The following is a 13,140-nucleotide window of genomic DNA, read 5'->3' as shown; positions in this document are numbered from 1 at the left end:
CAAAGTTTATAGATCGGCCAGCCTGCCAACTGAGACAATATTTTCCATCCATTTGGTTGGGTTGACCAAACACAGCGTATTTGAAGTTTATCAAACACTCAGTCACCCCTGCAGACCCGAGGGAGGAATTAATCATCTGATATATGGAGTTTTGGAATACATGGATACCCAAAACCTGTCCACTATGCAGACTCAGAAAATTAAACATCAACCTCTCTGTGCTTTAATATCCACACTGCTACTCAGTGTCTTTTTTGGATAGATTTCATCTTTACACAAGCTATACCCTCCATCTTCTGTCATTTTGGTATGACCCAGGGGTCCAAGTCTCAAGAAGGCACATGATTTCAAACGTGTACGGAGCTGGCTCTTTGTCTGCGAGAAATTCCATTTAAATGGACAAATGTGCTGCGAGAGTCTCAGTTGTCTGTGAAAGCTGGATGGATATTGCATTAACTTCACAACAGAAGCGCTACCTGTGGTGTGACTGCACAGGGTTCTGGATAATAACTGCAATAGGAACTTTATGCTCAGAGGTAGCCCGGCCAGGTAAATGGAAACACATGGTAGACAGCACGGACTACAGAAGGGCCCTATGCAGCCTCAGAAATAATGGCATCGTGGTGCAGAGAAACGCACGAGCTCCCTTGACAAATGCTTTTGGTATGCGTCTGTTCAACCTGTTGCTATTAGCAGTGCAGTAAAGCCCCACAGGGCTTCAGGGCTTCTTGTGCAGCCCTGAGGTTTCTGTTCCTCAGTTAATGCACTTACATGGATCCACTTTATACGCAAATAAATAAACCCAAACTTTAAGTATGCCTTCATCTCATAATCTGAGTATCATTTTACTTTGCATTTTAAAATGAAATCACTCAAATTATTCATTATCTATGAAGTCTCAGAGGTTATTGAATGTCAAGCCAAAACACAGTTAACCACAGGTAGGTAATAGATCTAAATGGTCCTTCTATGTGATTTGAATAGAAAAAGAAAAACACCTTTTTTTTTTTTCAGATAAGTCACTTGACACGAGTTCTATAACTCTATAACTATAATCAGCAGCGGTGGAATTACATACTTCTTGGATCAGTGCTTCAACTTTATCTGCTCTCGCCATGTAACTGTTAGTCTCTAACCTAAGGAGTGTATCATTGTTTTTTAACATCTAGATTTAAATATAATTTTTTGACGGGCATTACATTATAAATTGTAGATTTTGTACATTGATTTTGTAGTCTTGTCTCACTCAGCATCAAATGGAAAATGTTTAAGTCTTATTTATTTATTTATTTATTATTAGGACGTGTGTTGTCTGTAGGGAAAGCACTATCTGCACGGATACTGACATGCTATAAACTATGGAAAGTAAGTGAAAACAGTATTTAAGCAAATATCACAGCTTCTGTAACCACTGCACTGGGCTATATAATGTGGTACTGAGTTAGTTTTCTGCAAGATATGAACTTTCCATAGGTTTTCAAGTTCCACTCTAAACCCTGTGCTGTCTAATTCATGTTTCTTTCTTTTAGAAATAGTGCAGACAGGAAGCAGAGAGCTGCATCAGTGGTCCACTGCTAGACTTGAACCAGGGACTATGTAATCTAGAGCATGATTGGTAGGTTGATTTTATCATCCGATATCACAGATATATCACTAATTGTGTACATGTTGTGTCGGATATGGATACTTTTTTACAGAACATAAAGATGCGTGTGTGTGTGTGTGTGTGTGTGTGTGTGTGTGTGTGTGTGTGTGTGTGTGTGTGTGCGTCTGTGTGTGTGTGTTGTGATTTATAATTATTGCATTTCCAGTCAAATTCACTGTTTCAATGCACTGATGGCGTTTTGGACAATACATGTTATTGTTAAACTGTAAAACATGCTGCCTCCACTTAGTATTGGTCAATATATCTATACTGGTTTTACTCCCTTGGGCTCTTGGCATCAGCCTCCAAAAATCCAGTAACAATTGCTCTCTAATAAGATCACATAGTCGTTATCTTAAATCGCCAAACCTGGAAGACAAAAGGCACTGTGTTTCTGACCACGCTCTTGCGTTACCCCTCCATTCTTTTTGTCTCATCATCCCATCCCCGTCCTTACTCTTCTCTGTCAAACAACAATATTTGCTCATCTGCGTCAAAAAGCAGCAGGGTTTGAAACACAGTACAGTGCAGCCTTTGAGTCAGACGGACAGACAGGCCGTCTCGAACAGGGAAGACCCTCAGGAGTCACTGACATGCTGACACAGACACACAAACAAAAGTACAAATGCACCTCATGGTCTTCTCACCACAAACGACTTTTGGAATTATTTTTTTTTGCTCTCCGTCTACATTTCTTCCTCCATCTTCACCATTGTTGTTCCTCAGGGTTTTTACATCTGCAGTAGTTACAGATCCAGTGACACGGTGCATCGCAGAAAGCATCCTCTTTATTCAAGACTATATATTACGCAATATTATAAACATCAGTTACAGTCAACACTAGTTTAGGCCATGCAAAGCACTGCATGGTTCATAATAAGTACATGTTCAAACCCAACATGCAGGCTGAGATTATAAAAAAGTTTTTTTTTTTTTTTTTTAGATATGTCAGGGTTCAGGGGAAGAAAACAAAAGACTGTTGAACTGCTTAAACATAATTCATTATGTCAACAAACAGTGTTTCAGAAAAATGTCCCAACGAGGGCCTGACCAGACACAAACAGTTGTTAAAAAACAAACCTTTTCTTTGATAGTTCTCTGAAAACAAACAGAAGTGCATCAGGGTTTTACTGGAAATGCTTGTTCATGCGAAACATATGGCATAAGATTGTCTCTCCTAATGTTACTGTATTCTGTTTACTGAATAAACCAGTCATCTCCATTTTTTTGGTTAAATGTTCACAAATGTAATTTCTAACCATTGTAAAAGGAACTTTGCCATTGTTACAAAAACAATATCATTAAAAAACATTTTAAACCAAATTATCAATCTATAAACTTGGTTGCCATGGCATTATTGATACGATTTAGCATCAACAGTTTGAGTATTTTGCAGATCAAGCCTTCATTAGCCGACACGTCATTCAGAGATTGTCATTTTGTGCTGGTAAAACTCAAATATTTTTAACTTTTAATCTCCTAATAAGAAATATTGTCCTTTCACAAAGCATTTGTACAAAGTGCTATCATTTGTTTAGTATTGTTCTGCTTCCTTAGTTTGCAGGCTTGCCTGTTATAGAACTTATGAAGCATTCATATACAGTACCTTTTCACAAACATGTGTGCATATTGCTAAACACTCATACATGTACACACTCCCATCATTGTCTCTACTGTTGGAGGGGAATAGACACTACTGTAGTGGACTGCTCTTGCGACACAGCTGATTTGCTGATGTCAGCATCTGCCGGTTGCATTTTCGTTTTCCAGTCAATAGTGTGTAGAAGAACGGGTTCACACAAGAGTTTCCATAAGTCAGACCTGTGAGGATACGATTCACCGTCACCTGTGTCCCCACTGGAACTGTCCGCAGCATGTCGGGCTGGTAGAGAGGCAGCAACTGCCAGATCCAGAAAGGGAGGAAGCAGGCCCAAAAGGCCAGCACAATGCCCAGGATGAGGAGCAGGACTTTAGGTTTGGGAGCACGGGGAGGACAAGCAGTGCTGCTCCCATTGGCCCAGGCCGGCCGGGTCTGTGACACCCAGTAAAGCCGGCCTAGAGTAGCATAAAGTGCTCCAATGGCCAGCCCAGGACCGAGAATGCTGGTACAGAACAGCACACTCAGGTAGGCCTTGGAACTTTGCTCATCCCATGCTGGGACACACAGCTGGCCCTCCTGGTTCTCCCCATCCTCCAGGTGCAGTGTAATCATCATGGGCAGGCTGAGAGCCACTGCCAGCCCCCAGGCCAGGCCGACACGCAGCAGCCCAGAGGAGTTGGAGGACGAGATGTGAAGCGGATGGGCCACAGCCCGGTAGCGGTCCAGACTCATGGCGGTGAGAGTGAAGATGGAGGCGTGCATGGTGAGGAGGTCCAGGCTCAGCAGGAGGCGACAACCCAGCTCCCCGAAGGCCCAGCCGGACGCCAGGCTGTCGTACACGATGAAGGGAGCAGTGAAAAGGTAGAGCAGATCAGCAAGAGCAAGACTTAGCACCTGGAGGTGAAGAGAAGAGGAGGAGGAGGAGGAAGGAGAGGAGGAAGGGGAAGTGGAGTTGGCGAGGCAGGATGGTATGGGTATTCTCGTTAGACAGCAGGCTCCACGTCTTCTCCTACCTCTCCTGCGCCTGAGAAGCAGGCCCAGAGTGTAAAGGTTTCCTGTGATGCCCAGCAGGGAGAGGAGAGAGAGGAGGGAGCAGAAGAGAGCGGTGGATGCCAAGCTAGGTGATGGAGAGATGGAGGGAGAGGAGGAAGGCATAGAGAAATTGGGGATAAAAGGGAAGGTGTATGGAGAGGGTGGAGGCAAAGAACTCGAGAAGTCCATGGTGTAAAATTTTCAAAAAGTTTATATGAGAAGGGATGCAGCCTATTAATATTTAAATATCAGACTGTTTCACAGATGCAGAAGCAGAGAGGAGAAAGATGAAGTGGAATGGGTCAAAAGGTAGAGACAGGTTGAGAGGAGAACAAAAGGATAACTGTTAGTTTTCTATCACTACTTTCCACTTTGTTATATTCTCTTTAGGGCATTTTATTTGTTTGGCACATGGGTTAAGAAGAACAAAGCCTCTAAAATTGCGCCGCTCTCCGACGGTGCAACAATGTGATTTATGCATATTTAAATTGTGACAGCAGATAAAGAAAATAAAGTCATATAAACATGTAGAAATGAAAATGTCAGCGAAACAGAATGGTTTATGTTTCAGCACAAACCTGCTCTGGTTGGCACAGCCTCTATAGTTTTATAGTTTCACGGGGAGCCGCCGAGGCTGCTTCGGTTTTAGTAAAATAATTGGAATTGGAGGGCTGCAATTGAAGACTATAAATCACGACCGGAGCTTCCTGCTCCGTCTTATATGGTCAACAGTTGGGCAACAATTAGGCTAAGTGGAACAAGAAAAATGAAGGAGACACGAGAGATAACATGGTGTATACGTTGATTCGAGCAGATCAGTTCTAAATTGTCGAGTGTTTATTTGGATCTCTGTGCGTTTTTGCGCACTGGTGGTTCGGATGTGGTACGTGAAAATCTGCCCACTCGGTGGAGAACGCAGGGGGTTGAACATGGCTGATGTCCGGCGATATGTAACTTTTTAGTTTCTATGGTTAAAGTAAAGTATCAGGAAGATATTTTGTCAGTTGTGAGATCTGCCTCCGACTGGTGATTTTCTGCAGAATGTAATCTGCAGCGACATCAAAGCAGACGCGGGGTGCCTGACAGAAACGGCCTGTATGACACATGGCGACTCAGGCGGTATCGGGGTTAAGAGCTACTGTTGAACTCTAAGGGGAGCAGCCAGTCCCCCGTGGTGCATGCGCCTCCGAACGTTACCGGCCCTCTTTAAATAACAGCTATATATCCATGACAGAGCCACGTCATTCAGGTCAAGTCCATTATTTAGAAGATTTTACCTTTAACGCAAAAGTTAAAAGTAAACATTTGAATTACATTACATTAGTATTTCCTCAAATGCCTTCATCCCCCCCCCCAAAAAAATAACATATCAACTCTACAAAAGCTGCAGTTTATTTTATTTGTAGATATACTTTTTCCATTTTGGGAGCTTAAAACATTTAACAGGTAGCCGCAAACTTTAGAGATAAAATTAAATTCGTGGAAGAAATATCAGTATATCGTACCGAGATGTAAAAAAAAAAAAAAAGAAAAAAAAAAAGTTGGCTATTGCATAAAAAGGACCACACTGGGCCTTAATCAATGAAAGAAAACGGACAATCTGTAGGCCTAATGGGTTTACAATCCACACAGTATTTATAAACCTATGTCTAGTCACGTGTATTAATCAGAATGGATGGATTTTTTTTTTTTAAACTTACTTTAGGACAGTTTATTCCCAGATGCTGAAAAAATAATATTCCATGGGTTTGTTTTGAGAAAAAACTCAGTTCCCATTTTGAAATCTCCCTCTCCTCATGTAGTCTTTAAATCCCTATGACCTCCTCGGGCGCAAAATTAGGATTATCTTTATCTTCAGCAGAGGAAGTGGAATTATTTGGAGTTATGTGATGGTAGTCTTCACCCGAATTTTTGTGATCTGATCAATGCTGTCTTGTCTGGTTCAGTCCTCAGAGCGGCTCAGTCATGTCTGAGTTAACCGGAGGAGTGTATGTCAGAGGAAAAGGGGTGGGATGGGACGCTGAATGAGGGGGCTTCTCCTGCATACTGAATATTAATATGAAGCTGTGCTGAGGTGCAGGGAGCCCCCGGAGTGAATTAAATGTTGTTGTTTTTTTTTTTTTTAAAGCAGAACAGCCAGAGAATACTTATAAATACTTTCCTAATCATAGATTTCATTTTCCAATCATTAATAGCGGTAGACAATTTATTTGAACAGTCTATTTTGCCTGAGGTTGAAATCTGTTATGACAGGTTTTATCCTAAAATAATGAAATTCATGATAATTACTGTTTACCCATTTCAGTTTCTTTGAATTACGACTAAAAAAAGCATTCCGAGTGAGCCGCCGCAGCAGCGCTTAGTACTTTTGTAAGAATTTAAAACACAGATAAAGTTAAGTATCTGTTTTGACTTCGTATATTTTATGGCCACATTTAGGGGGGTTTACTGTAAGTTTGATGATGACTCTTTAATGGTTTCAATACCTTTAAACCAGGCATAAGTCTCACTATGAACTCGCAGCAAAGACTTTCAAATTCAAGAATCTGACTATAAATGGTATCATAACATCATATTTTGGCAAATAATCAGTCGCATGTATGGCTCCTGCAAGAAGTTTTTACAGCTTTGGATTTATGAAGCCTGGATGTTTTCTAACATAAAGAGAACACGTTTATTCAGTCTTAACATTGATTGCCTTTAATAGGATAACTTTTTAATGTAAAGAATATGATAAATACATGAAGGTCTTCATGGTTTTTCTTTTATAAGAAACCAAAAATGGCTTTCTATTTCTAATCCTGCACTGGAGGAAAATCTTGCCACAAGACAAAATGACACATTTATTGTCCACACATCCACACAAAAAAGTCCCTGAAAAAAAAAAATCAAATACATGAGGGTTACACTTGAGTACATCAAAGAATATTGAATATGCATTCAGAGGTTAAGACCTGGATGGTTGTCACTCAAATGCTTAATAACAAAAACAAGTCAATCAATGTCAAAATGTCAAACTGCCTTTGACATGGTTTTTCTTGTGGATAAACCTGCTTAGTACATGGAAAGCAAAATCATACATTCAGACAAAAGTAACTCTTCCAGTGAGATTAAAGTTGAAATTGAGTTTTGACTCTGTGGGAAGGTCAGAGACACAGACCCACTGAGCCAGCCGATCAGTGGTCTTTGCTGTCATTTCATGACGCACTGCAATAACTAATGCACTTCAACTCTGACCCAATGTCAATACCACATCAGCTCGTGTTCAAACACCAGGCGTCTCACACCCCCACGAGGGATTTATATGATGATTTGCTGTTTAAATTATATAGGAAATTAATTATCCTGTATATTCGCCTGTATCAACATTTTTCCATGTCGGAGCAGAGTTTAACTGGTAGAGGCTCTGACAACATCACTGAATAAACACGTCTTTCTGAAGTTATCAAAAGCAACTTACAGTTGCCTGTTATCCACCGAGTTGTTTTTGGCTCCGCAGTTGTCGAAGCCACAGCTGTGGTTTGCCAGCTTCAGGAGGCCGAACAACTTGGAAATGATTTAGTTGTGACTAGCCAGTAAAATGTGAAGGCTGTACGCCCCGTGTTGGTGGTGGGGAGTCCACGTTGGCTGCTTCATACATGTGCTGGCGTACATAAGATAGACAGAGACAGGCAGTAAAGACGAAAGAGGGATGGGGGGAGAAGTGGGGACATACCTATCCCCACGGGGTGTGAGGAATTTGAACAAATACCTGGCACAGGCATGCCAAAATAGGGGAGAAGGGGGGAGAGGAAGGTGGAGGCATGAGCAACCCAGACTCCCTCACATACTGAGATGGACAGGTATAAAAGCTTATTGGATAGAAATGGAGAAGGAGGCATGAGTGCCAGGGTAGCAAGACGGTTTTAATGAAGTGATATCAGGTGTCCTGCATAGGCTCACATTTACATAGAGGTGGAAAAAAAGGAGCAAGACGATTATGAACTGTGAAACCAGACATTTGGAAGCGGATATTGCTTAACTTTAACACGCAAACATGGAAAAAAAGGAGCCTGACTGCGCCTGAGCACTCGGCTGTTTATTTGTCTTTGTCAGAACACATCAATCTCACCCTGTGTGGACACATTATATAATTTCTAATTAAATTTAGCTGAGCTATGGGCTTCTTTTCTAGTGCTTTGACCTGGGGTGCATGTGTTTTTCCTTTATTAATTAGTCTGCATGCATCTTTAGTATTCAGTATTCAGATATGAGAGGTCTGAAGATGACAGCAGAGAAAAATGACTCTTTGTCTGTGCTACTGTTGCAAATGAGGCGGTCAAAACTTCTTTTTTTAATTGTGCAGACAAAATCTGTCTATATTTATATTTTTTTATTTTTGTGCTTTAGGTTTTAGAATACGTTTGTTTTTTTTGCAATAGCAACTTAAGATGATCTGTCTTCAAGGGCAGTACTGTTTATTCGTTAAATCCAGTTACATAACTCAATGACAATAGTTGTTGTTTTTTTTGTAATTTAAAGGAATAGTTATTATTTGCTTGGTAAGATATAACCAGCTCTGTCCTGTGCCATTATTTATGTGTGGCCATATACTGTACAAAGAGGCTTTATTATTTTCATTATGAATTACTCCACTTATTATTTTTTAGTGAGTGCTATAGCTTTTTTGCTTCTAAAATGACTTGACCAATGAAACGGTTATATTTAAATTGCTGCTGATTATTTTTCTACTGATAAACCAATCAATTATTTGTATATTATCTGTAACTTTCCTCATGTAATAGCTAACTATATTATGAATGGAAAGAGAAACTTCAGGGCAGTGTTGTCTGTTGCTTCATCACCTGTTACTGAACATGACTGACAAGTAAATGGATTACGTCCATCCCCGGCACTCAACTGATGTATTTAATTATTCTCATTGTGAACTTGTCACATCGACACGTTCTCTACTCCGTATTATATTCTGAGGTTTCTGTTGTGTCAAAATATCAGGAGACCAAACTGTCCCTGAGGTCTCTTTTGTGTGACTGGAAGTTCACGAGAGGTTGCGCGTGTTAAAACAAAATGGAGCTTGAGATCACACTCTCACTTCCCTGAAAAAACAGTATTTATTATTCTGTATATCTTTATCTATTTATGCAGCACACCCAAATGAAGCGGCTTTAACACGTCCAATCAGTAGGTAGTCACAATATGACAAATGCCCTACACATAAACACTAACAGCTCCCTAACCTTTTTCCCGGCTGTCCTTGGTTTCTTCATTCATTTAATTAATTAGCTTAACCGTTTTTGAGCAAACCGACTGACAAACTGCCTGCTTGTTGACTGTCCTCAGTACAGAAACCTTGATTAAATGGGCGGCCGTTTTCATGTGACAAATGGTTGTTGGACCGGGCTGATTCACAACTTGTGATGAGTTATTGATCCCCACTACCCGCCACCAACCCCCCGCCTGTCTGTGTTTGCAGCTACACATCAAATTTCTCCTGCTCCCTCAGTGCCGAGCCAAGAGTTTGTCCTGTGTCCGTGCGTCCTCAGCATGGTTATGCACCCAGATCAGTCTGCTTTGTAACATTTAACACAACTTACACAGTTCAATCTGCCTTTTGAATACAATTTAAGTACCACTTGACTGTTTATATTGCATAAAAGAGCTGATCTGAAACAAATTGTTGATGGACAGAAAGATTTGTTTTTTGATAGTTGATACATCATTTTTCTTACATGTTTTTAAGAAAAACTTGAAACATTCTCTTGTTTAAATCTGGTTTTCTTCGTTTTATATGAAAGTAAACTGAATGTCTATTGATTTATTATATAAGTAATCAACACTTGCACCCCTGGGAAAGGAATAACTGATCTCCTTTTATGTCTTGCAGCAGTTTTCCCTTGACATAAAAAGATTTTTCTATCGTGCAGTGCAGGAGATCTGTGTTCTGTTTTGGCCCCTGAAGTCAGTCTGCAGAGGGCAGACACCACATTGAACCAATATGCGCTTACCCCTGAAATCACGGAGCATTAGATTTGGACCTCGTGTGACCATGACAAAATCTGGAACTTGTTACATGACCTGAGAGTGAGTTTGCCGCTCCATCTGCAAAAATCTAATCAGCCTTTCACAGATCCATATGGAACATTGTCATGGCAGCCAGCAGGGAGCTGGGTTCTCGTTTACCAAGCAAGATTGTTTTGTAATTCCATTCACATGATTTGCTGTGAATAGGAAAAAAAAATTAAGAAACGAAATAAACGATAAAATTAGTATAATCACACTTTTATGACAGAAAACCCCACATTGATAGTTCACTTACAGACTCACCCTTTACGTTGAAGGAATTTCTATAAAACCAAATGTGTTAGCAGGTTTCCCTTCTCTCTTGTTGCCATCTCTGTTGTTTATCATCTTTCAAGTCATACAACATCTAAGGTGTGAACTTCTTCTCCTTTAGTGTCGGCACAGCTGTAGATTTGAAATCTTGGCTTGTAATTAGGCCGTCGGAAACCAGGTGTGTAGCCTATGGTCAATTTGCAGCCATCCAGTCTTATTAGCTAATGACCAGTTTAGAATGGGAAACTTTAAAGTCCTTTTGACTGCAGGCTCCCTGATGGATGCAAAAATTGTTTCAATCTGCCCACTGGTGGCTTGAAATCAGTACTGCATTCCCACTCATCCTCCAATAATAATAATGGACTAAGCATGCAATACTTCAGTGAGGACGTATGACCGCAGGCCAACAGAACAGCTTGAACCGCCAAAGGATGCTCACGCCCTCATGCTGCTAGATATTTCCCTCTAAACTGTAAAAAACTAAGTCAAGCAAGCATTATATCAAATTTTCAAATACTGCTGTATATTAAATGTAAATACCACTCTGAGAGAGTAAGTCACGACTGGAGCTGAACAGTGGAAATGTTGGCTCACTGCGTCGTGGTTAGAAATGAGCACTGCTGGTAGTTTTATGCTTCATTACTTGCCAAACAAGCAAAAATGGAAAGTTTTGTCCCAGATGTACAGTTTTCTTTTTGTTTGGTTTTTAGGCCACTAAAGTTTACAAGTTTACTAAAGCATCACATCAAGCCACACGTTAAGTAGAATATATGACACAAAGATGTTCAGCCACAGCAAACGCAGTTTGCCCAAGTATCTTTTGGCTGTTTTGGGCCTCTGTCAGGTATCCCTTTAAGAGATGACAACAATGGAAATGTAACATTTCTGACCAATAAAGCTTGTTTGAATTTTAGATGGAAAAGAGCATGCAACAAAGGTCCCTGGCTGGATTAAAATTAGGAGCATTGCAATTCATGGTCAGCGGCTTTAAAAAACCCACAGGCCAAAAGGGCAAAACATGTTAAAGAAGAAACAATCACAAAGAAACACCACTAAATTGATTTTCAATGAATCTCAATTTTCTGTCATCAAACCTGCTGATTCTCTTGTCTGTTATCCCTACCCGGCTCCACAGTGAAGAAAAGGAAACCAGGATTGTCCCACGTCAGTTGTAATCATGTAAAACTTTAACAGAAGGGACCAAAAGGTGATTGATTACAAATTAAATCTTCGTTGATAAGACTCTGCTAGTTATTTCTAAACCTCATGTGGTTCTGAGCGTTCAAAAAGTCTGACATCATCATGCCTTCTCACATCTCTCTCCCTCTCTCTGCCCCTCTCCTCCCAAACAGTTTTCCATGGGTCAATTACAATTAAAGCAGTGTTTTTAAACAAACACTTGTGCAATTTAAAATGACACACGTCACCCCTTTATGCACAGTATGCAATCTGTGACATTGATTTGGGTTTAATTTATACACATGTAAAAGTATTATACGCCAAGACAGTTAGATTATTTTCCACATGGATTTCTGATGACAACTTTTCGTAAAAACAGACAAATTCACAGCAGCAGCAGGTTTACATGTTTATGTTGGTGGATACAGTTGATTGATTCTGGCTGCTACATGGCCCTCGTTTCTTCTCCGTTTGCCCTCAGTCATCTTCAAGCTGATCCCTATTTCCATAGAATGACTGAGCTCATGACATCATAGGTCACTTCTCGGCCTCCTTCACCGAGATTAAATCAGATTAAGTATTAGTAAACACACAAACAAACACTATTGCTCTCTCTCTTTTTCTTTCTGTCTCTCGCTCTCTCACACACAAACACAAACACACTCGCACACACGTGCGCACACACACACACACGCACACGCACACGCACACACACACAGTCACTAGGTACCTCAGTACTCTGACTAAATGGTCACCATTAAAATGTTCACACACTGTCTGTCATTCAAATTTAAATTTACAAATTCAAATGACCTTTATTGACGTGGCTATAATTAAGGACAGTTTTGTGTACATATATGACCTAATTAAAAATTCTGTGAAAACACTATTAATATTAATACTTATCAACACAAATGATACTTTGTTTCATGTAGTAATATGATAAAGGTCAATTCTAATAGTTTATAGGTGTCATATGAGGGATTATTTAGGTTGTTAGAAATGTAGTCAAAAACTCACAAATAGTATTAAAGGTTTGGAAAGGGGTGTTTTCATGAGCTCACAAAGTTAACCTATTATGAGTCCGTTTTTTATTATCATTTAACAATAAATGAAGAGCTGGCCAGACTTTAAAATATTTTCCTACAAATAAAAACACCAGCCTCTTTCTTTCACAGGCTTTTTATATAATAATTTCGTCACTATTTACTAAACATAAGAAACAACTTGAAAGAACTAAATATATTGCATGTTTCAATTCACATAATCTTGTAAATTAAGCGTGTAAAGTGTGATTTAACGTCGATGAATCAGAGGCTCCCGTGGCAAGGTCACTCTGGCATTCCGGAGA

General features: G+C 40.1%; 1 protein-coding gene across 1 annotated transcript; it reads right to left on the bottom strand.

The window, feature by feature from the left end:
* Nucleotides 1–3,321: 3,321 nt before the first annotated feature.
* Nucleotides 3,322–4,466, bottom strand: uts2r3 (urotensin-2 receptor 3). The gene has a single exon (XM_069139268.1). The coding sequence runs from the start codon at nucleotides 4,464–4,466 to the stop codon at nucleotides 3,339–3,341; it is 1,128 nt and encodes a 375-aa protein (XP_068995369.1). The 3' UTR covers nucleotides 3,322–3,338.
* Nucleotides 4,467–13,140: the final 8,674 nt, after the last annotated feature.

The sequence above is a fragment of the Embiotoca jacksoni genome, unplaced genomic scaffold (assembly GCF_022577435.1).
Source record: "Embiotoca jacksoni isolate LCO1_2020_lvr unplaced genomic scaffold, fEmbJac1.0.p SCAF_11, whole genome shotgun sequence".
Lineage (NCBI taxonomy): Eukaryota > Metazoa > Chordata > Actinopteri > Embiotocidae > Embiotoca > Embiotoca jacksoni.
This window is presented reverse-complemented; position numbering and strand designations above follow the sequence as displayed.

Coding starts and splice junctions, on each gene's coding strand:
- uts2r3 (XM_069139268.1), bottom strand. CDS start 4,466: ATGGACTTCTCGAGTTCTTTGCCTCCACCCTCTCCATACACCTTCCCT.